The sequence below is a fragment of the Planococcus citri genome, chromosome 2 (genome assembly GCF_950023065.1).
Source record: "Planococcus citri chromosome 2, ihPlaCitr1.1, whole genome shotgun sequence".
In the NCBI taxonomy this organism is placed as follows: Eukaryota; Metazoa; Arthropoda; class Insecta; order Hemiptera; family Pseudococcidae; genus Planococcus; species Planococcus citri.
The window spans coordinates 42,428,770-42,452,789 of record NC_088678.1 but is presented as its reverse complement, the minus strand read 5'-3'; the positions used below and the strand labels follow the sequence as shown (position 1 = coordinate 42,452,789).

Below are 24,020 nucleotides of genomic sequence, written 5' to 3'. Positions count from 1 at the left end.
GCCGCATTAAAAATAGCCCATCAGTAACCATACAAAATATAGTTTGTATAATCATCGTAAAGTTGTACATGTATTTAATAACAATTATACTATCTCTCTCGTACCATAACCTAAAGTCATATGTAGTAGGTTCTATGAATATTATGTAAATGAACGATAACCTTTTATCTTGTTTGTATGCATACAAACTTATAAAAGATTATTGATCGTATAATTATAAATACATTACATATGTATTATAACGATGATGTGCTATGGATATATTAACTCAACACTGTTGATAAAGTAGGCATTAAATAGGATATTAAATTTTTTTAATTTTAATGAATTGGTTTGGATTTCGCGCTCGCGTTCATATAGATACATACGAGTACGTATATTAGCGGTCATCATATCGATAACCTCGTAAATACTTATAAAACTTGGAACACGTTTGAATATGATAAAATCGTGCATCAAAAAATAGGTGTAAGTAAGTCTGAGTACGAGTACATAAACGGATGTGTAGGTTTCCAGATCTGTATAGGTAGGTACAATGTACATACATTGCTCTTGCTACGCGTACGCTCGATGTAAAATTTACAAAAAGTATTGAATCGTATTCAACATATTAGGTATGTATGTAAATTCTCACATTGAATATGCAAGGTGATTCAGTATCTTTTCACAGTATTTTTCCAATCGGTACATCTGATCAAGAAAAATAGAAAAAGCTCAAGTAGGTAGCTACATATAGGTAGAGAAAGGTACTACCTGCCAGTGGCGTAGCCAAGGGGGGGGCGAAGGGGGCCATGGCCCCCCCTTGCGAGCGAAAATTTGAAAGAAAACATGCAAAAATGGACGTTTTTTCGTTGTATGGACCCATTTTTTCTAAAAAATTTCGCTCTCGCTTCGCTCGAGCAGTAATTTTGCCTTCATTTTCACGAAATCACTACACATTACAATAGATTTCCAGAAAATTACCCCTCATTTCGATTTTTCATGCCTAAAAATCTGGTTTTGCCCCCTCCTTGAGAAAATCCTGGCTACGCCACTGCTACCTGCTGCCTACTTACTAGCTTATTTTTATTATGAAGTCAATAGAGTCTGCAACATGGTACATACAGTATTGTAAAAATTTGGTACAGTATTGTAAACGTTCAATTAAAAATGAAATTTTGAAAAAAATTGAGACTAAAAAAGTTTTGATTTTGGACAATTTTCGATTTAAAAAAATTGTAAGAGAAATTTACCAATTTATATTATAAAAGGTCGAATTTTTTTATGAATAACTTACCTAAAAAAAAAAAAATGATTACGTAGGAGGTAAATTGTAAATTTAGATTGTTTGATGGTTCTTTTAAATTAATGGAGCGGAAACTAATTGATAGTCAACATTAAAAAAAAAAAAAAACTAGTTATAGAAATCGATCAAGAAAATAGCGATTTGATACTTAATACACGTGTTTCAGATTAGGTATTTTATCAACCGGGCATTTCTATTTACACATACGAGTACATACATGAGGACGAATATAACACTGAGATCCTGCACCAGTGCACCTTTTATCATTTCGTCCAGTATATTGTGTGTCAAGTTGAAAAGTTGTAGGGTAGGTAGGCACATTGGTTTTAAAAAACGTAAATTTTCTACATATCACAGCAACTTTCCCTGAATTTTCACAATCTACCTGGAGGGCTGGTGTACCAAATTTTCATCTCACAATCAGTTTCTTGAAAACGTTTTCGTTTCGTAATCTAAATGAACATTTTTTTTTACTCAAGTGCTCAAATTCATTCGGGCATATGTAATTATGTATTTTGGTACATTTTTTTGGAAAGCTGGAATTTTCGAAATGTTGCTGGAGGCTTTAGAATTGCTTAAATAAGATACGTACCAAATTTCCGCTTTCTAGCTCAATTCGGTGAAATTTTGATGTTTTTTTTTCGTTTTTTCGTCCTAATAATGAGTAATTTTTTTCAGTAGGTAAGAGGAACTTCAGAAGTTTATTTGACTTTAAACAGCGCTTTTTTTTTTTAAAATAGACGTTTCAAATCTAAAGATGAGTAAGGCTATTTTGAGAACCTTTTTTGTGCATAGTAAAAGTTTTGCCAGAAACCACGGTCTGAAATTTTTTTAGAAATTCAGACAGCCTTGTGTCGAACAAACTGAATTTAAGGTATCACTTCATCAGGCATATTTGTACGCAGAGTTCTTTTTCGGATCAACAGGGAGAATTTCTCACTATTTTCTCCTGACAAGAGAAACTCGTCAACTCGTCTCCTCCGATTTGGCTGAAATTTGACATACTGAAAGTTCATTCACTAACATCTCAGAACCAAATTTTCATCTTCCGAAGTTAATTACAGCGCTTTCTAGAGGAGATTCCAATGTGTTGGAGAAAAACTCGTTTCTGCTGGAAGACTCCAGATTGTCTCGAAAATGGTTGCAATCGATTCGAGAGGTCAACTTTAATATCTAAGCCAAATTTCAGATTTTTATCTCGTGGTTTACCATTTTTATGAAAACCTTGTCAGTACATAAGCTATTTTAGCCATTTTTAAAAATTCGTCAAAATTCGAAAAATCAACTTTGGCAGCTCTCGGCAGCTAAGATTGGGGTTGAAAACATTGAAGTCAGAATGTCAGTGCTGAACTTCACACTTGGAGTTGCATATTTTTTATGGAGATATTTAAAAAAAAAAAAAACTTCGTATCAGGCATATTTTCAAGGACATTTGACTTTTATCAAGGGCCAAACTCAGTTCTGACTTTGGTGCTTTAATGAACAAATTGGTACAGCTCCTTAAATTTCGAAACTATCCAACTGCCTAAAAGCACCTCTTTTATGTATCTCCAACAATTATGCCTGCACCCGTCCTCGAAAATTTCATTTTTGTACATCTCAACAAATTAATAAATTACCCTATGGCTTGTGCAGATGTGCATCTGCATATTAGCATGAATTAGCTATAAGATGCACCTCCACCTCCACATCTAAACACCTAACTATACGATAATACGGGCCCGTCCAAGTCCACCAGTTATACCTTCAAGGGCTTTAAGAATGTTTTGAAGTAGAACCAGCATGTTCCTTTGCTTACATCCAAAGCAACACCCTACCTAGTACCTATTGTAAATTCAAAAATAGCTTCAACTTTCTTCTTACCATTCAAGGTAGGCTAATTCAAATACAATGTAAAAAGCCTCGAGACACCATTCCAGTTACTCAGATTAATTTTTTTTATCAAATTTTGATTATGGATCGCGAATAACAAAAGCAAATATCGGACGAAATGTTCAATACAACAACCTTGAATCTTTGTTTACAATGTCACATCACTTTTCATCATATCGGAGGAAGACTCGACCATCGAGCCAGTTTTGATCACGCGAATTAATAAATCTGCCCAGGTGCATCAACGAACGACGAGACTTCAGTCACCTACGAGTACATAGTTAATTTTGAACCCAATGAACCATAACGTTTGTCGTAATGACTACACCGTGTAATTTCTATCACAATTAATACATCGCCTTGAATTGAGGCCGACGAGGTTGAAATTAGCTAAATACAAAGTCGCTCGGAATAGGTTAGTGAATTTTACACAAGTTTCAATCGACTCGTAGTCGCAGAATCTCGCTAATACACACATACGTGAGATGATCGAAAAGAGAGAACGAGAAGCAACTAGGTACCTATAGATAACCCGGTGAAAAATTTTATTGAATTTTTCAAGGTCGATGTTTGGTCCATCTCAGGTGGTATGTCTGATACTAATGAAATGAAGATATTCTCTCCTACAACATGACACTGGATCTACGTAAAATACCAGTCACCAGTCAAATTGTGACCTCAAAATCGGATATTAGGTACCATAGGCTACACGCGCGCATTAGGTAAATGTTTCAGAATACATTCGACTCACCGCGGCTCGTATTTATTAGAACATGTGTTCGAAATTTCAGAACATCGTACTCTGCCAATTTTTTTATTAAATTTTTCTAACACCGTCGGATCATTTTGTTTATAAGCTTTCCGACATATACGAAAACATACAGAGAAGATGGGAGATGTAGTTCTAGCTACAGCAACAAGATTTTACATGTTCGTGTATACAGCACCGTACAAGGTTATCCCTCACAGCGAAAATTCATTATCGACACTGTCGAGAAAAATCACATCCCTGACCTTCGTAAAGACAAATTTGTTCGCATAGGACAAAAACAACGTTGACTAATTTCCATATTCAAGCCATTAAAATATTATTTATATAATATTGACGAACGAACGTGTTCGGATGAACGAGAGAGAGAGAGAGAGAGAGAAACGAGTGATGAAAATATACCAAGCGTTGATACAATATTCTATAATCAAGACATTTATCACAGAAGTTTGAACTAGAAATATCTCATAACATGGAAATAAGTAAATACAACATCCAGAAATGATGTAATACATATTTCTTTCTTAATTGGTTGATAAGTGATTCTAAACATGCATGTATTCCAACACAAGCATGGGTAATTATAAATTCCTACCGTCGATTTTAGGTACGAAAACGAAATGAAAATATTTTTGGTATACGAAAAAATATACAAGTAGTATAGACATAACTGCCCCGAGGAAAAATTCACAGCAGGAATTAGCCGTATAACTGGTCTGCCATGGTTAGCACCTTGTTGGTTTGCGTTTTTTGAAAAATGCATTGTTTTTAGTGAGTTATCGCAAAAAGTAGCAGCATTAACTTAATGAACTGATAAAACATGAAATTTTCACCGTATACACGTCAATCATAGGTACATGTCATGTCGAACTTCGAAACAATAAACTAATGCCCCAATGACCAACTTTCCGAAACATCGTTTTCGAGGGTTATAAATACGTATACATATTTATTAGCTTTATTTATGAAAAAAATTAGAAAAATTATCATGAAGAATCCTTGAATGATTTACATTTAGGGGGATGGGAGAGAAGTCAATTTTATTTAGGAAACTTGAAGCATTAATTTCATGTTCTTAGAAAATGAAATATACATTCATTTTAAATGAATAACAAAATCTTAATAAAGAGAGGTGAAAGAAACACGGAAGGGGAGGGAGAAGAGAGTCTCCTCAGCACATCTTTAAGGACGCACACTTGCCACTCTCATAAGGTGGTTATTGTATTTAAGTTGGGAAATATTTTGAAATACAGTAAAGCTAATTTTTTGTTCATTTTAGCCAATTTCAAAAAAATTGAAAAATAGTCAAGTTTCTGGCTACATACTTTTCTCGATTCTTTGAAACCGGCAATAATGACCAAAAAATTGGTAACACTGTATTTCAGAACATCCTCAGTGTCAGAAACAAAATCTTTCGATTTTTTGGTTTAATTAATGCGAAATGTTGTGAGAAGAAAAACTTTTCAAAAAACGAATTAACCGAAAAATGAGTGATTTTAAAATTTTGAACCACTCAGTAGAACCCAAAACATAAAGTGGTCTTGGGTTTTGATGGCAATGGCCGAGGTCGACGCAGAATTTCAAATACAATAATCTTCTGGAACTGAGTCATTTTTCCCAAAACAGGTTATGTAGGGACTAGAGCGAAATAACCGCAATTTTTTTGAAAATTTACCATCTTTGACGACCCATTTTCCAAGTGACTTTTGACACAAAATAGAGTTTGGTCAAAATCTTCCGATTTTTTTTTTGCGATCCTTGTATATGATTATTTTTTTTTCTCAACAAAGAAACCACTCGGTCACTCAGTCATCAATTTTACTCACTTTATTAAAAAATCATAGCAACCCATAGGATAGTTCTCAAAAAAATTCAGCTCTTCAAACGAAAAATTGAGAGTCCATGGGGGATTTAAATTCAGCAAAATTGTCCAAAAATGGCACATTTTATAATGAAAAAAATCAAATGACGTCGAGTTTAGTTTCCATTTTAGAAAACACATTTTTGATCAATTTTCAATTTAGGGGCCTCATTTTGACGTAAGTGACAAACGTGGGAATAATGTTGTTTTCCTAAGGTAGCAAGGGTGGAGAGAGGAACATTTTTCAAAAAAAAATTCAAAATCCGAAAATATATCCCCAGGAATTTTTTTCCTAATTGAATGGTGCTTTTCAAGAAGGTCCTATCGACAAAAAACTGGTTTTGAGAAAAACGCATTTTTATATTTCAGTGTTTTGCCATTTTGGTTTAAAATGATATAGCGAGCTCCGGTTTTTTTTTGTTGAATAGAAGCATCTTTCCACTATTTATTTCCTGCGTAGTAATTTTTTTTCCACCACCAACATTTCCATGGGAGCGCTTTACAAAAGAGACCTCGATAGGACCTTCTTGAAACGACAGGACCTTCTTGCGGTTATTCACCTAAAAATCGATTTTATTCCTTCTCAAACCCACCAAAAACATGAAATAGTCACTCTTGAGAAGTAATTTTCAACGCAGAATTCAAATTTTGAGTCAATTTTGCCCCTCGACCCCCAGGGGGGTGGTACCAAATGAAAATTTGGGGAAAATGTGAAAAAATCGAGTATAGTGTCAAAATCTTGATACTTTGAGTTAAAAACCACGATTTTTGAGTCAATTTCCCTCGTAAGCCCCCAGGGGGGAGGGGGTGGTACCAAATGAAAATTTGGGGAAAATGTGAAAAAATCGAGTATAGTGTCGAAATCTTGATACTTTGGGTTAAAAACAACGATTTTTGAGTCAATTTCCCTCGTAGCCCCCCAGGGGGGGTGGTACCAAATAAAAATGCGAAAAAATCGAGTATAGTGTCGAAATCTTGGTACATTTGGGCTGAAAACCCGATTTTCGAGTCAATTTTGTCCCTCGGCTTCCGGGGGGAGGGGTGTGGTACCTAATCAAAATTTAGGATAAAAGTGAAAAAATTGAGTACTTTAATGTAATATCTTTAATACTGTAGGGCAGAAGTTTCTTCCGCCAGCATTCCCCTAAACGACGAATATGAAAAGTTATGCATTTTAGTGTATGTAAAACAACTGCGATCGATTTACCTGCGGAAACCTGCGAAAATCTGTATCATCTCATACTTTAGCCATGCATGTGTGAGTGCGCACTCGATTTTTTCACTGTTTTCCCCAAATTTCGATTTGGTACCACCCCCTTCCTCCCTGGCGTGCGAAGGACAAAATTGGCTCGAAAATCGGGTTTTCAGCCCAAATGTACCAAGATTTCGACACTATACTCGATTTTTTCGCATTTTTATTTGATACCACCCCCCCTGGGGGGCTACGAGGTAAATTGACTCAAAAATCGTTGTTTTTAACCCAAAGTATCAAGATTTCGACACTATACTCGATTTTTCCACATTTTCCCCAAATTTTCATTTGGTACCACCCCCTCTTGGGGTCGAGGGGCAAAATTGACTCAAAATTTGAATTCTGCGTTGAAAATTACTACTCAAGACTGCCTTCTGGTATAGTTGTGATCAACCATTTCGGAGAAGAAGGTAATGCGCGCATTTTCCAGTTGCGTTTCCTAGCCAACTTCATATAGCTGCTGTTTGTGAACAACACCACATGGAGCGCTGCGGTTTGCACCATCTTATGTAGAAAACGTCAGAGATTCAAATTTCATGAACTCCTCAAAAAGGTCCTATCGGTCGATAGGACCTTCTTGAAAAGCACCATTCAATTACTGAGGCATATCATACTCCAAGCCAACTTCCATCACTTTCTGAGGATCACTTTTGACATGAGCAAGGAAAAATGAATTTTTTGAGCCAAAATATCTCCCTCCCCCAAAACTGAATCCCGAAATGTGCAATTGTGCATCTACAACTCTGAAAATTCTTCCATTCGGGTATTCTCCCTTCCATAGCATTTTGAAATCAACTCTTAACATGAGCAAAAAATTGATTTTTTGATATTTTACTATGTTTTTTGGAAAAATTGGGTCTTCCAAAAATGCTATTTCCTACTTCACGAGTATAGGTCTTAGGTATATCAAAAGTGGGAAAAATTTCCTGAATAATCAGTGGGCCAAAATAAAACACTCGTATCAGAACTTTAAGTAGATATTTTGTATACGTATAGGTAATTTAAACGTGAAACGAATAATTAAGTTCGTGCGATGATATGAATTCCCGTTTAAACATTGGTAATGGTAAGTTTTTAAATTTCGCCGTTTAAAAATTTCAATTAGCGATGAAAAAGAAAAACAAAGTACAACTTTTTCCAACATATCGTGATCAATTCTAGGAATGCTCTATCAGGCAATGGTTTACTTTCAAGTAAACGCTGTGCGGCGAGTTTATTTAATCGTCGTGTTGTACGTTACGATAAGAAAGAAAAAGAAATTAAAAATCAAAATTACTCTATCGACAACTTTCGAAAGAAACTTTTTAGCGTGAAAAAATTCCATTTCACGCAACCGAATAAAAAATTCACAGCACATGACAGGCGAGAATAAAATTGTGACGACAAGTCGTGGGAGGGGGAAAAGTTCAAAAACACTGCCAACATTTATAAAATTATACTAAACGCCGGCGGCGGAGACTAGTTGCATCCTCGAGAAAAATTTTTTAATAAATTTATCGCATCTGTGAGAACTATTCAGTTATACGACCTTCATTTTGTACGCATACCGACAAAAGAGGAACGTAATTACGCGGCTAATGTAGCGCTAATAAAATTTTCAACGAAATTTTCTTCACTGGCAGTATAGTATTTTGAAGGCGATCAATGCATTCGCCTGGGTTAATGAAGTGTTTAACGAGTTCATGAGTGCGAGACACCGCATCTGCTCCTGTCTCTGTCCCTGTCCCTACCTTCATTCACTTAATAATCATGTTGATAATTTATATCGAATATCGTGTCTGGCTGCGCGAGATTGTACGGGTGAAATACTTTGCAATTGCGGTTGAATGAAAATTCTCACCGAGTATGTTTTATAGGTTATTTTATGTAAATTTTGCATGAGCGCAAATTAGTCGCGTAGGCTGAACCATGCGATGGCGATGACGATGGCGACGACGACAGGTGATTGATGTTCAACTCGTGAAATGGTGAAACATTTCTACGAAACTGCAACTTTGTGTAGTAGGTACCTACCTACTTTATGAAAAAAAAATTGAAGGAAGGTAATATTTTATTCGTCAGCGAATTATCAGAAGTGTGCATTGCTGATCGAGACAAGACGACACACTTGACTCTACTTACTATATCAAAAGGTTGGATTTTTCACAGGGCTTCACATTTTTACATCACTTTTTAGATCCCCCCCCCCCCCTTCAAAAAAGCGCTTGAGAGTTGGTTGCTTTCGGATTTTTGAGCTTCGTTCCTATTCTGAAACAAAATTCCTTCTCAACATTTGCGAACTTTTTTTTGGATTTCTACTAAACTGAACTTTATTACAGCTTTGTTTGCACCAAATTGGGATTTTAAACAAATTTTTAATGAAAAATGTTGGGCTCAGAGATTCACAATTTGGAAAATTTTTCATAATTATTTTTTCATCTTCTCTTTGAAATTTAATTGCTCACACACACAGTTCGGAAAACATTAATTTACTCGTAAATTGAAAACTATTCATAAACAACGATGTCATGAGTTTACCTTTTGTTCATTTACTTTCTCCACTCCACACATTCAACAGAAAAAAGTGATATTGAAAGATTCTCAAGATACACCTCTTTGTCTCCTTAATGGGTGTGGGGGGGGGGGTTAATTGGTAAAAAAAAGGCCTCAAAAACTTACACGACTTCTTGCTTTTAATTTTTAAAAAAATTTATCATGAAAAAAAAAACGAAAAATTGAAAACTGTTTTCACGAAAAACATTATGCTTAACGAGTCTTAAAAATTGTATCCAGATCTGTTTTCGCCCCTTTTTTTGGGCCAATTTGTCAGTTGTTTTTTTTTTTTTTGCAAATGAAGCGGAATATGTTTAAAATTATCTGCTGGTGAACCAGATTCTGCACTGTCCATCAAATCTACCAATTTCGCCCATCTAGTATAAACCACTTTCGTCCTATCGACTAGAAACCTGATGTTTTTTGACATTTAGTCCACCGTGGAAAGGTTTGCAGCTTTCAAATGCTCTCAAATTCATGTTGAAATTACAAAAAATTTAAACGATATGAAGTTCTTAACCTTCAATTCTCCTTCTTTTGCTCCAATATTGACCTCAAAAAATTTTAACTGGAAGAAAATCGTCATTAGAAAGGAGGGGGGGGAGAGGATGAACAGTTCACCGATTGCCAGTACATAGTCCTGACAAGCCTTCATAACTCCTTGAGTTTGCCCTTCCCTTCCCTTCCCTTCCCTAGTATGCAAATTTTTTGGAGAAAAAATGAATGAAAAACACATCTATGACAAAGTATTGTATCGATTCGCGATGTATGTACAATTGTACATCTCTGATAATTCTCCTGTCCATGAATTTTTTCAATCTCTTCAATTCTTCCTATATCTTTTCGATACTACGAAATCGCTAAATTTATCGAGTAGTCTGCTAAGGGTTAGTAAACTTGGAAGAACACAGAAAATCTATTAACGCGGAGAATTTTTCAATTAATCTCCACGCATTCGCTTTGTAGGAGACATAAGCCACAGAACGTAATTATTTGGCAATTACGTATAGAACAATTGAGAAGACACGAGTTAATTATAAGCATGATTCTATTGTCTAATCATGCAGCATCGTGTTAACATTCGTGTAGCGACTTCTTTAGTACCACCAAACGTTGTTGGTATTTACAAGTACCTCTGTAAAATCCAAAACGTTTAATATCTTCACGATGATAATCAATTTAACATTGTCGATAATTTCGACCGGTATAGAACGATGCGTACAATGGATAAATTCGTTTACCCGGGTTTATCGCACAAGTACTCGAATATGTAATTGCATAAACTGCATGATACTACAGGAATTTATTACACTCTATATCGTAATCGTGAATAGCAGTAACGTACATTTGGATTATTAGCTCCTGATGGATCCTACATGAACAAACTGTACCCCTACCTACTCGCAATCAGCTTTAACAAGGGGAACGTGATTCAAATCACATATATTAAAACGAACTTTCTTAGACCTTCATGGACTAGCAACTAAACATCCTGGCTGAGAAAAATATTGAAAATTTGCACACACGAACGAACGATAGGCCATGGTCGTTAGTTCTTGTCACTGCACGCCAAGAGAAAATCTTCGACCGTCTTTGGTGCTTTCAAGTTTTGATTTCGAGTGTTGCTATGCTCCCAAACACCCACATATGTACATCGACGTCTACGTGAACTTTCATACAATACGGAGACTTGTTCGGAAAACAATTTCGCCAAATCTTACCAATCAGAGAGTAAGGAGGGCATTCCAATCTCTCCTCTCACCTTTTTCTATAACGATTCACCAAATAAAATAGGTACATAACTATTTCAAAACCTATATTAACGAGTCGAGCACTTCGTAATTTTTACACCGAAAATAGCGATTCCAGATTTTAATTAATATTGGATACGGAAAGCCGTAGGAACGCATGTCTTCTTCAATTTTTAAAACCAATAGAATAAGGATGCGGCTATTTAAAAATCAAACGTAAAATTTATGACAATTTTTATTACTATGCTACTATTGTTAATAAAAATAACCAACAAAAAGTACTTTTTGAAAAAAAAAAATCATCAGATCTTACGAGTATAAAAAGAAACAAAATTCATAAAAAATGTATTTTATGGCAACTTGGATTCGCAGGAACTCCCCCGTTGAGAAAAGAAATCGATCTTTCAGCATATTTCTTTAACGAGTTGACCTTCGTACGAACAAAAATGATTTTGTATGGAATAAAAATATGTACTAATAAATGATTTATTTGAAGACCTTAATTAAACGTAAAAGGTATGGGTAAGAAAAACTTTTCAAATTCATTTCCCTCGTTGCAATTATTAAAAAGACAATACCTCTAAATTTTTGAACAAATTTTTTTTGCCAAGGCCTTTATTATGTTAAATTGTATATTCAATTCAAGAGTAGTTTAAAGGAATTTTTAATCTTCTCGAAGACTCGTTTTTTATCCACTCGAAGTTTAATTATGGCATAAAAATTGTCAGGAATAATTCATTAGTTTTCAACCCCTCCTATCCCATGAGGCAGGGAAAAAATCGAATATTTCATCTATACCTACTTCCTTTTCTTCCTCCTCAATTTTTCGATAGGTACCTAGAAAATATGCTCTCACAAATATGTAGTATGCACAATGTAAGTTCAGACTGAACCTTTTGGGCATGAGCAATAAACTTTAAAACTTCTTAAAAATCTAAATCCCTGATTCGCTTTTAAATTTAAAGTATTGAATCTGTTTGCGAATAAGTTACCTAATATTCCCAACCCTTTCAACTCTGATCGCGTTGAAATTTGGCTCACTAAGAAAGCATGTCACCTACTCTTCAAAAACCAAATTTTGAGCTGTCGAAGTTTACTCATTTTTCGATTTTTGGTGAAGTTTTAAGATCTTGTGGAAACAGTTCAAATAAAAATCTAAAAATCGATTGAGAACACTTTCAAGCCGATCTGATACTCCCAGAAAAAATTGATTTTTCTACAGCATACGTATATTGAAATTGCTCACAAAAAATTGCTGCTGTGAACTAGCTGAAAATTCAATCTTGTCATAAGCTCGATATGAGATTTCTTTAGGGTACAAAAGTATTCTTCTTCGCGAGTTGAAAATTACATACGAGTATTTAAAAAAAAGAAAATTACAGAATATCTACAATAAATTACCACAAACTAATTCCTCTGCCCCCCCCATTAAACAAAATAGATTCCTTGTAAATTATCTTTGAACAGATCTAGATCCTGCAGGAAAACCAAAATTGATAATAAACGTTTTCTGGAGCATTTCCAGTAAGTTGAAGAAAACCGTATGTACTTTTGCTGAGATCTTCAGAATATTCAAAATTTTGATCTCAATACTTTCATTATACATGTGAGGGCGCATACGAAAAGGGTCCAAATGACCAAAAAAAAAAGTTCCCTGAAATTGTTGTAGGACTTTTAAAGACTTCCTACAACAATTTCAGGGAACTTTTTTTTTTGATCGTATGGTCCCTTTTCGTATGCGCCCTCACATATTTGGTAAACAATTACACCGATTAATAAAAATATTTTCGCAATTTTCAAAAATGTTTCAAGTATAGGTATTGAAAAATTAACTCTGAAAGCTCAAATTTTGCTTTTGAAAAGTGACTGACATGTTTTTTCAATACGTCAAGTTTTAGCTTGATCAGAGCAAATGGTTTGTGGAAGTTGACTTGAAAGACGAGACTTCTGACAATATCAAAAAATATTTTTCATCTTGACATCAATACAAACTTAGGGAGGTATTTTATTTTTTCTTCGAATTTCTTTAAAATTCAAATCAACCATGGAAAAAAATTAATACATTATGCACTTCAAACTTTCCACTTCAATTAAATAGTAATTCAAAACCAAGCAACCTTATCGTACCAAAATGGAAATCATTAGGTGATTAAGTAGAGATTACATTGTAGAAAACATATATCTTACACGTGTTGATAGATGTCTCATGTTACCTACTAAACTAAATTCTGATACGTGAGCATGCACGACATGTTTACAAATCATGAACACTATAAGAATACCCTCTATTCTAATAAGTATACGGGGGTGACTCGTACCCTTATCGATAAAACCAAGGTAACAAAAAAGCCGCTAAAAAATCATACCTACACGTAAAAATGAAATGAAATTTCAAAGGCTTCCTCGAAGAATGCAACTCGTTCGATACAAACTAAATACAAGGATAATACTAATTACGCGTAGAAAATTAACACACGAGTACGGGACAAGGTGGGAAAGAATGGTGGGCGTTATTTGGCAATATATCAACCGTGACAGTTCATCAAAGAAGCGGAGAAGCGGTACTTATTCATTACTTAACTGTATGCATTAAAGCGAATTACTCGCCACCGGTGGTCAATGGCAGACGAATCGACCTGCTTCATGACGTAATTTCTGAATAAAGATTAGGTCACGGTTTTCATTATAGATCAGATTTTCAAGATGAAAAATTTAATCAAGACAAAAAATTATTCAACGTGTAAGTACACAATTTCAGATCCGCAAAGATTTTTAGCCGGACCCGGTCGTCGCGTCGTTTTGGAAAACTGGTGCTAATAGTCTCGTGGGGGTAAAGATATAGGATAGGATAACACGCACGCGAATTCGCACGAGTATGATTTACGAGCGAGTTACTCATTCGGGCGTTTTCGCGTAAAAAACCTAAGACATGGTTTCTAATTTTGCCAGCGTAGCGGTCATTTTTATAAATAATAATTATAAACCAGACTGGACAGAAACACATAAATCACTCATTTAAGCGGAGGAAATGCATTGGCATATACGAATTGAACCATTGATAATTTGTCGACTACAGCGAGACAAATTTGAAAAATTATAGGCACGATTTCTTCTTTCATACAAACTCGACACGAGTATACCTGACTTTAAAGCCTAACAAATGGGTTAAGTTATCGATTGTTTCAATTAAATAGGTAGTTAAGATGTAAATACAACTACTCGCTACATGTACTTCTACTGACCGAATAATTTCTCACTCGAATAAATTCGACCGCGACGCGTTCATCTCAAAGTGCAGCAATTTACAACACCACTTAACCTACAATAATAATAAATACATGCTTAATACCGTCACCGAATATGTAATTGAAATTAACGAACCTTTAACTTGGGCGATATGACTGTCATATTCAGCCTTGCTCCTTGGTTTGTGTTCGAATCCAAAGGATGCGTTGGAAGAACTTTGATTTTTTTTGTAATCCGAATACCAAGACGCGTCATCGGAGCTGGCCTGGAACGAATCTGTCGATATTGATCGTTCTGATAACGAATCCATAGACGGTAGATCCTTATCAGTCCTTTGAGAGCTGTTCGGCAATGGTAACGATTTAGACGAAGGAACGTAGTCAGCGTCGACCATGTATTTCTCGATTCGTTGTATGGTTTCCTCAGACGGAGCCTTCGCGACGACCTTTTCGGGTATTGACCCGTCTGTGTCGCTGCTTTGAGATCGGAAGCTACCGGTTGAAACAGACTTTTTCATTTTACTCGAAGCAGGATCTAAAGGTAATTCGTTTGATGAATTTGACGATATGGTGTTAGATTTACTCGGCGAGGATGAAGATTGCGTCGATTTATTCGGCTCGAAAACATTTTGCACGAGTTTCTTTACGTGACTTTCATCAACTTTCAGAGCCGATGCAGGTGGTTGTTCGATGACCCTGCCATCTGGTCGTACTTTCAAGGTTTTAACCAAGGTGAATCCGGATGGTAGTTCGTCAACGTTGTCGATGATTTGTTCTTCTCCTTTAGGACTTTTTACAATGTAACGATACACATCTTTGATGATTTCTTTAGACGGCGATGTGGGTGTCGTATTTCCGTCATTCGGACCAGCGTTTAGTCTGCTGATTAACTTGTAATCGGATGGCACATTGTCGACATCGTCGAGAACGATTTCATCGCCGAGATGATTTTTAAAAATATACTTCGACGAACCACCCGGTAATTTAATTTGGGTATTAAACGACCCATCTGGTTCGTCAGTCGATGAAAAGGTTCTCTTTATTTTCAATGTCTTGATGAGCTTATATCCGGCCGGTGGTTCGGTATCGGCCTCCAAAGTGATTTCATCCCCTGATGGACCTTTGAATACGTATTTAACGAGATCGATTTCGCGTATCGGATTTTCAACGTGTTCGTATTGACTTGATGGGCCAACGTTGGTAAATTTCAAGGCTCTGACTAGCTTGAAACCGGCAGGAATATCGTCGCGATTATCAATTGTGATTTCTTTACCATCATCGTCTCGAACGATGTATTTGAATACCTGCGTTTGATCTTCTAACTCAGTCCAGTTTTGAGGTCCTGTTACTGGCGATGATCCAAATACGATGAATCTTACGCTTTTGACGATTTCGTGATCTGCTGGAACGTCTTCCAAGCTATCGATTGTAGTTGTTTCGCCGTTCGGGGCTTTGATCACGTACTTGATCACTTCTCTGGCGTTATTTTCAGATGCATCGGGTGAAGTCGGAGGGCGTTTACCAAAATCAAGACATTGAATTAGTTCGTAATCGTCTGGAATGTCGTCCAGACGGTCGACAATCAGCTGCTTTCCGATTTTATTCCTGATCACGTATTTTTTGGTTTCTGTATGATCGAATACGTCGTTTTCGTCGTCGGTCAGTGGCTTAGGAGGCGTCTCCATTCGGTATTTCAAAGCTTTTACGAGAACATATCCGGTTGGAAGATCATCGATGGAATCCACCAGGGTTTCATGGCCGCTGGGATCTCTGACTACGTATTTGACCACTTCGCCGACACTTTCCAACTGTTTCCACATTTCAGGATCATTGATATGAGTTGAATCAGTCAACGTGGGTTTAGTTACGACGAATTTGAAGCTTTTAATAATCTCGTATCCGGCTGGTAGGTTATCGATATCTTCCAGAGTGACTTCACAACCATTTTCGTCACGACAGATGTATTTCATGACGCTTTTGGGTTCAACATCGACGGCGGGAGCTGTCTGTTCGATATCAGGTTTATTAAGTCGGAATTTGAGAGCTTTTACAAATTCATATCCCGAGGGAATGTTTTCCAAAGTATCGCAGAATTTTTCTTCGCCTTCGGCATTTCTGATTACGTATTTGGTGATTTCGCCTTGATTTTCCAATTCTTTCCAAATTTCGGGATCGTGAATTGGCGGCGAAGTAGTCAACGTCGGTTCGGTGATGATGAACTTGAAACTTTTCAATACTTCGTAGCCAGCTGGTAAATTATCAACGTCATCTAACGTAACTTCTTGACCATTTTCATCTCGACAGATGAATTTTATGATGTGTTTTGGCTCTGCATCAATATGTTCCGAATTATCACCGATCACGATTTTTTCATCAGATAAAACCGGTTCGCTGAAACGGAATTTTAGTGCTTTTACAAATTCGAAGTTGGTTGGGATTTCTTCGATTTTATCAAAAAGTGCATCCTTGCCGGTAGGATCTTTAGCTACGTATTTTATAACTTCGGGTTGACTTTCGAGTTCTTTGAAATTCAAAGAATCGTTTAAATTCAAGGATCCCATTACAGTTGGTTTTTTGGCGACAAGTTTGTAGCTTTTAATAACTTCAAATCCAACTGGAATATTATCAGTATCGTCGAGGGTCACTTCTCGGCCACTTTCATCTTTGCAGATGAACTTGATAACATCTTTGGGCTCTTCGACGCGATCCTCGAATCCTTCGAGGTGTGGAGACGTAATTTCTGATAATTTCGCTTTTCTGAATTTCAGAGCTTTGACGAGTTCGTGGCCCGGAGGCAGATTATCAGCATTATTCCAATAGGTTTCTTTACCCGTTGGATCCTTAATGAGATATTTTATGACTTCAGATTGGCTCTCTAATTCTTTCCAATTTTCAGGGTCATTAACGTTTAACGCTCCTTTAACGGTAGGCACGTTTGTGACGAATTTATACGTTTTCAGTAATTCGAATCCAGGTGGGATGTTATCAACATTATCGAGAGTTATTTCTTTGCCGGTTTCGTCTTTAAAGATGTATTTGATTATCTCATTTTTATCGTATGCTTGATTTTCATCACCGCTAACGATATATTTATGACTTTGCGATTCGTTAGAAACAATTCGACGAGTGGTTGTTCTATACTTCAATGTTTTGATCAAAGTATACTCCGGTGGTAAATTTTCGATAGAATCTAAGGTGATTTCTTCACCGTTAGCGTCTTTGACAACATATTTGATCACCTCTGAGGTATCGTCGGTACTCGAATCGACATCACTCGGAAACTGAGCAAAATCACCCGAAACGTATTTGAGCGTTTTGAATAATTTGTATCCAGGTGGGACGTTGTTCAGGCTATCGAGGGTAATTTCTTTACCAGTTTCGTCTCTGAAGATGTACTTGACAACTTCATTTTTATCGTGAGCTTGATTTTCACCGGTAATAATATATTTATCAATTTGCGATTCGCCAGGGATGATTTGACGACTGGTTGTTCTATATTTCAGCGTTTTAATCAAAGTATACTCCGAAGGTAGATTTTCGATAGAATCTAAAGTGATTTCTTGACCGCTAGCGTCTTTGACGACATATTTAATCACCTCAGAGCTATTGTCGGAAGTTGAATCAGCATCACTCGGAAATTGAACGAAATCACTAGTAACGTATTTGAACGTTTTCAATAATTCGTATCCAGGTGGAATGTCATCGAGGTTATCTAAGGTTATTTCTTTACCAGCTTTGTCGACGAAGATGTATTTGATTATTTCATTTCTACTGTGAGCTTGATTTTCACCGGAGACAATATATTGATCTATGTGCGATTCATTGGAGGTGATTCGACGAGTGGTTGTTCTATATTTCAGGGTTTTAAGTAACGTATACTCTGGTGGTAGATTTTCGATGGAATCTAAGGTGATTTCTTGGCCGCTGGCGTCTTTGACAACATATTTTGTCACCTCAGAGCTATCGTCGGTGGTTGTATCCGCATCACTTGGAAACTGAGCAGACCCACTCGAGACGTATTTAAAGGTTTTCAATACTTCGTATCCAGGGGGTAAATTGTCGATATTATCTACTTTGAATTCTTTGCCAGTCGAATCTTTCACAAGGTATTCGGTGATATCGGGTTGTAATTCAAAGGTTTCAGAGTTATTTTGAGAATCATCCGCCAAAACTTTTTTACCATCTTTGGTGATGACATACTTGATAGTTTGGTTTACATTACGAGAAGTAGTTCTTAACGATGAGCCGATTATCTGACGCTGATTTGTTTTGAACTTGATTGTCTTGAATAACTGGTAATTCGAGGGGATTTCATCTAAGTTTCCAAACGTTACTTCGTTACCTTCCGGATCTTTACAAATATATTGTACAATTTCGCTTTCATTTTCGGTTTCTTGCCAATTGGAAGGGTGCTGAACTTCACGTTTGGTTTCTAGTTTGGTAATACCGATAATTTTCTTCTCGTTGGTCTTATATTTGACTGTTTTCACAATTTCGTAACCAGGAGCTAAGTTATCGACATTATCGACCGTTGATTCTTTACCGCTGGGATCTCGAATTACGTATCTGACCATTTCGTGTTGATTTTCAAATTCTTGCCATTTATCGGGTCCGCTAAATTCGGCAGTCACTTCGCGTTTCGAATTACCGACTACTTGGCGTTGTTTTGAGCGAACTTTTATCACATTTATTACCTCATATCCGACAGGAATACTTTCTTTATTATCGTAAATCATTTCTTTGCCGTCTTTATCTTTGACTACGTATTTGAACGACTCATTTTCGTTTTCGAACTCGAGCCAATTTTCCGGATCACCCAAATCTTTGGGGACGTTCAGCTTGGAAGTACCGATTAATTTATGTTCGCTAGATTTCGTAAGGATTGTTTTAAATATCTGGTATCCTGGCGGCACGCTTTCGACGCTGTCGACTGTCAATTCGTCACCGTCGTTATTTCTCACCACGTACTTAACGGCTTCATTTTCGTTATCCAATTTTTTCCAGCTTTCTTCGTTAAACGGTACTCTGCTTTTAATATCGTCGTTCATTTCTGGTTTCAAACTTTCGTAGAATGAATCGAAAGTGCCTGAGACATTGATTTTTTCACCATCGTCAGCATTGACAAGTTCATCAAAAGCTGCGATATAATCGGGAGATGTAGTCAAGCCGGAGGAATCACTGTTAGGGGTAACATTATCGAGAGGTTTTGTGCACGTAGCTGGAATAGGAGTAGCATCGACTGCAGCCTTTGAAGTACCGGAGTACACAGGTTTAGGAGCTACGTCCACATCAGCCTTTGTATTATCAACGTACGCTGGTTTAGGGGCAGCATTGACGTCAGCCTTTGTAGTATCAACAACACGCGCTGGTTTATGAGCAACATCGATATCAGCCTTTGCGGTATCGACGTAGACAGGTTCTTGAACCTTTTCTTCACGTTTGTCATCTTCGGGTATGAGATCTGGTTTTGCGATGCTGGGAGATTCGTTGGTAGCCGGTTTCGAGTTAGGTTTTTCCGAATTCGATTTTTTAGTCTTCTTCTTCTTATGAACGATTACTCGATCGACGTGTATAATTTTACCTTTCTTTTTGCCGGTGCTATCGACGATCTCACTTTCGCTGACTACTTTTTCGTAACATTCTCCGGACGCGTCTTTCTTCAATTTGCCTTTGCCGGTAACTGTGAACATAAAAAATTATAATAATGAAGAACCCGCAGGGAGTCAGAATAATTTTTCATAGATGCACTGAATTTTCAAATTTTTCAGTCATAGCCTTGAATTTTTACGAGTTCTTCGAACTGATCGTAATTTAAGGTAATTTTTCAAACGACGATGATTGATATCTATGATTCGAAAAAATTGCAGACATACATAGGGCTATGTACAATGCTATGTACATACAGTATGTGCATTGATAAATTTAGTGCTTCAATATTGATTTTGATAAACGACGATTTTCTGTCACTGTTTTACATCGTACCATTGAAATGAAAATTAATAACACGAAAAGAAAGATAAAATACCAAAGTTCATTACACATCGCACTACAGATAAGATAAATCACATTGTAAAACACTTACCATTTTTAGAATTAGAGGAGCTGCTTTCCGACGACTTGGATTTTTTATCCGATGAAGTGGAAGAGCTTTCGCCCTTGTCGGAACTTGAAAATCCGAAGAATTTCTTCAGTTTCGACGACGTTGATGGTGACTGGTCCATTATTTTCGGAACGAATTAAACCTATTCATTTTGTAACCATTTTTCGCACTTTAAACACGATCATGACCGAACGAATTTATTAAGCGATTCATCTAGAAATAACAATTTGCAATTTTATTACACGAAATTCAGTCGTGGGCGGTTCTAATTAGCCTACAATGACGACTATTTTAATTTTTTTGAGCTGAGAAAAAATTGCTATGAAATTTTAGAACAAAAAAAATGTTTAATTTATGACAGCTCTAACTTTTTTTACTTTGTAAAATTTATGAACTTCAGCACTATAGAACATACCAATTTATACTACATATTTGATGATAAATTCTCAAAATTTTTCTAATTATTTCCTTGCCTTCTGAAAACGTTATCTAATCAAAGCTAAACATACGTATAATACCCACTAAAATCATTTTTTTAATGAAAATTTGATAAATTTACAAATAGGTATCTATGTTTTATGGATTTTCGCCCACAATTCTTTTTACAAAAAAAGTAATTAAGGATTATTTCAAGAATAAAAGGGCAATTAACACAATAACAAATTAAATAGAGCTTTAAAAAATTATTATCAGAGCAATAATAGATTTATTTTTGGCTGAATTATTGCTTTTACCTATTAATTTGCAATTATGCATCATCTACGTATGTAGTTCCAATGAAATTGGTAAATTTTCGAATAGTAAAAAAATAAATTTAGCATTATGTAATTCAAGCGAGAACTTGACTACTTCATAGTTCATGTATGCAGAAATCGCATCGATAAAACAGAGGTAGAATTAGAAATACCTAAGCAAAATGGAACATTGCAATTTTCAACAAGAATCATGTACGCTTAGTACCTTATATTTCAAAATAATTATACCATCAATGGAGTACGATTTTTGGGAATAAATTAAGAAACGATACCCAGTAACAAATTTTAATTTCATATGAGCAAAAATAAAAACAATTTTACGAGAAATTTGAGAAAAGAACTTGAGCTTATGCAAAAATTTTCATGCACATGCAGATCTAAACTTGCTAATAATGATGAAAATTTTTAGAAATCGTCATTGAATAAAAAAAAATGATACTCGAAATTAACAAAAAATGAATCGCTCTTACAGTTTGGTAACACACTCAACAAAAAAAAATTGTTCAAAATAATGCACAAAAAATTCACAATTTACAACGTAAAAGTTTTAACGATTCACACGAAAAAAAGTGTACGGTAACTTCGAACACCAATAACATACTACAGCCGGTTGTATTCCGCTGTACTTCGTTGACCAAAATATACGGTATTGGTTTTCAAACCAGTTTGTTCTTGGCTAAGATAACGTATCTGTATTGAGTATGTATTGAGAATGCAGTACAAGAATCACGATATTATTGTTATTTTGTAATTGATGTTCTAGGAGTTTGTTATATTTACTTTGACAATATGCAAAGAGAGAATTTTGTAAATAATATGAACTATGAAGTGTTTTCTTTCTGATGAACAATGTCGTATTTTTACTCGGAAATATTACCCAAGTATATACGATGTGAATTTATATTGTTTATCAACTCATTTTTTTCTTCAACATCATCACTGGATAAAATGTAAAATTAATGATCAAAAATCATTTTACAGTTCTATAATCACTTTTATCGATCTTTAGCTTACATTATGAATCGTACTCCTTGATTTACTGACCTAATAAAGCTACAAAAGAGGATTACCCTTTCTACAACACCGAAATACTTAAAGCTTCCTTTATAGTGGCCGTGGAATTTTTCTACAGAAAAGTCAAATGTGTACATTCAAATGGAAGCATTTATACTGGCTGTGGAATTTTATCAATTTTCTATGGAAAAGTCAAAATTTTTTAACTTTTCCATAGAAAAGTGATGAATGAGATGAAGATTGAAAACTTTTTATTAAAGTGAATAATCATCAGAATTTATAAGAAATGTTATTATTTTACAAGTTTAGAGGTTCAAAAGTGCTTAAAATTGAGTTTGAAAAAATTCCACGATTTTCTGTAGAAATTTTCTATTGCCAGCTTATCGCCACTATAAAGGAAGCTTAATACGCGACTTTTATTGATTATTGCAATGCATAGAAAACGAAAGTAGCCGTAATAAACGACACGAGAATTTCTTTTCGTTTGTATAGAATTGTATCACTCAAAATATAACTCTTGTGATCTGAATTTAAAAAATATAACCAAGGTGCAGTATATTGACAATTGACATAAGTTAATCAACAATTTTGAAGTATGTGATAAGCTTACCATGGACGATATTAACGGATTTTGATGGAATTGCTTCATAGTTTTGATGGCAAGTTTCAAAACTATGTCATATCTCACGTTTGATGGGATATTTCATTCCAAAAATAAAAGGAACAGCGAAGTTCATTTTAAAATCATACTGAAAATCGACGATAACACAGGTCGAGGTCTACATAGTCTACATATTATTCGAACACTCTAAAAGACTTGTAAATATTACATTGTGCGAATGGCACATTATCAAGTTGATCACTCAAATCGATACGTTCAATGAAAGGGAACTCAGAAAACATTTCAATCTATATCATAAAGAGTAAACTCAAAATATTTCAAAAATTGCACATGGCACAATTTCGAAAACCCCGGTTATAAAAGTTGCGTCGTTATCGAAAGAGAAAGTGAAAACAAAAATGATGACAACAAAACATGACCTTGAACTGGATGACGTATTTTGATAAGGCAAAGTGTTCGAAAAATTTATGTAGACTACCAACTTTTTATCATCATAATGAAGTTTTTCATTTTTTTTTCACACTTTTTGTTTTCATTTTCTTTTCCAGGAAAATTTGTGAATTTGTGAGTTGTGAATTGTGATCCTGATCAGTGAAAATGAAAAGATTACAAGTAGTTGTACATTGTCCGGGTAGATTGCTGAAGTTTTTTCCAGTTTTTCCGCTGGATTATTCGACAGAAATGAACGCATTCATATCCTTGTAAATTGTAAGTAATTATTTTGTTGATTTGCCTATTTCAATGAATGATTATTACTTGCTATGAAGTACTATGCCGCCTGTAGGTAAAACTAAGAAATCCATAGAAAATCTGTTCTAAGAAATGAACTGAAAACTTTTCACTGGGAACATGATGTAGGCCTAGGTAACTTTCGTTGCATTCTTACTTTCTTACATCATTTCTTGATATTTTATAAAACGTATGATGCATTCGCAGAATGAAAAAACGATGATGCATTTGAT

The 24,020-nt window shown here is 35.5% G+C and overlaps 1 protein-coding gene and 1 long non-coding RNA gene across 7 annotated transcripts in view; one reads left to right on the top strand and one right to left on the bottom strand.

Annotated features, from left to right (window-relative positions):
* Msp300 (Muscle-specific protein 300 kDa) overlaps window positions 1–22,006 on the bottom strand; it is a 113,215-nt gene extending 91,209 nt beyond the window's left edge. For 4 of the 6 annotated variants that reach the window (XM_065350296.1, XM_065350297.1, XM_065350299.1 and 1 more), the window contains exons 1-3: window positions 21,893–22,006; window positions 20,650–20,880; window positions 14,704–20,247 (exon numbers count right to left, since the gene is read on the bottom strand). In XM_065350296.1, the coding sequence (XP_065206368.1) occupies window positions 14,704–20,247; window positions 20,650–20,788 (5,683 nt within the window). In that variant the 5' untranslated portion in view covers window positions 20,789–20,880; window positions 21,893–22,006. The remainder of the gene's footprint in view (window positions 1–14,703; window positions 20,248–20,649; window positions 20,881–21,892) is intronic. The other 2 variants (XM_065350301.1, XM_065350300.1) reach the window with 2 other exon arrangements.
* A 1,580-nt stretch (window positions 22,007–23,586) lies between these two features.
* Window positions 23,587–24,020, top strand: part of LOC135835868 (uncharacterized) — a 40,874-nt gene continuing 40,440 nt past the window's right edge. Inside the window, exon 1 of the long non-coding RNA XR_010556962.1 lies at window positions 23,587–23,766. This is a non-coding gene — a long non-coding RNA (uncharacterized LOC135835868). The remainder of the gene's footprint in view (window positions 23,767–24,020) is intronic.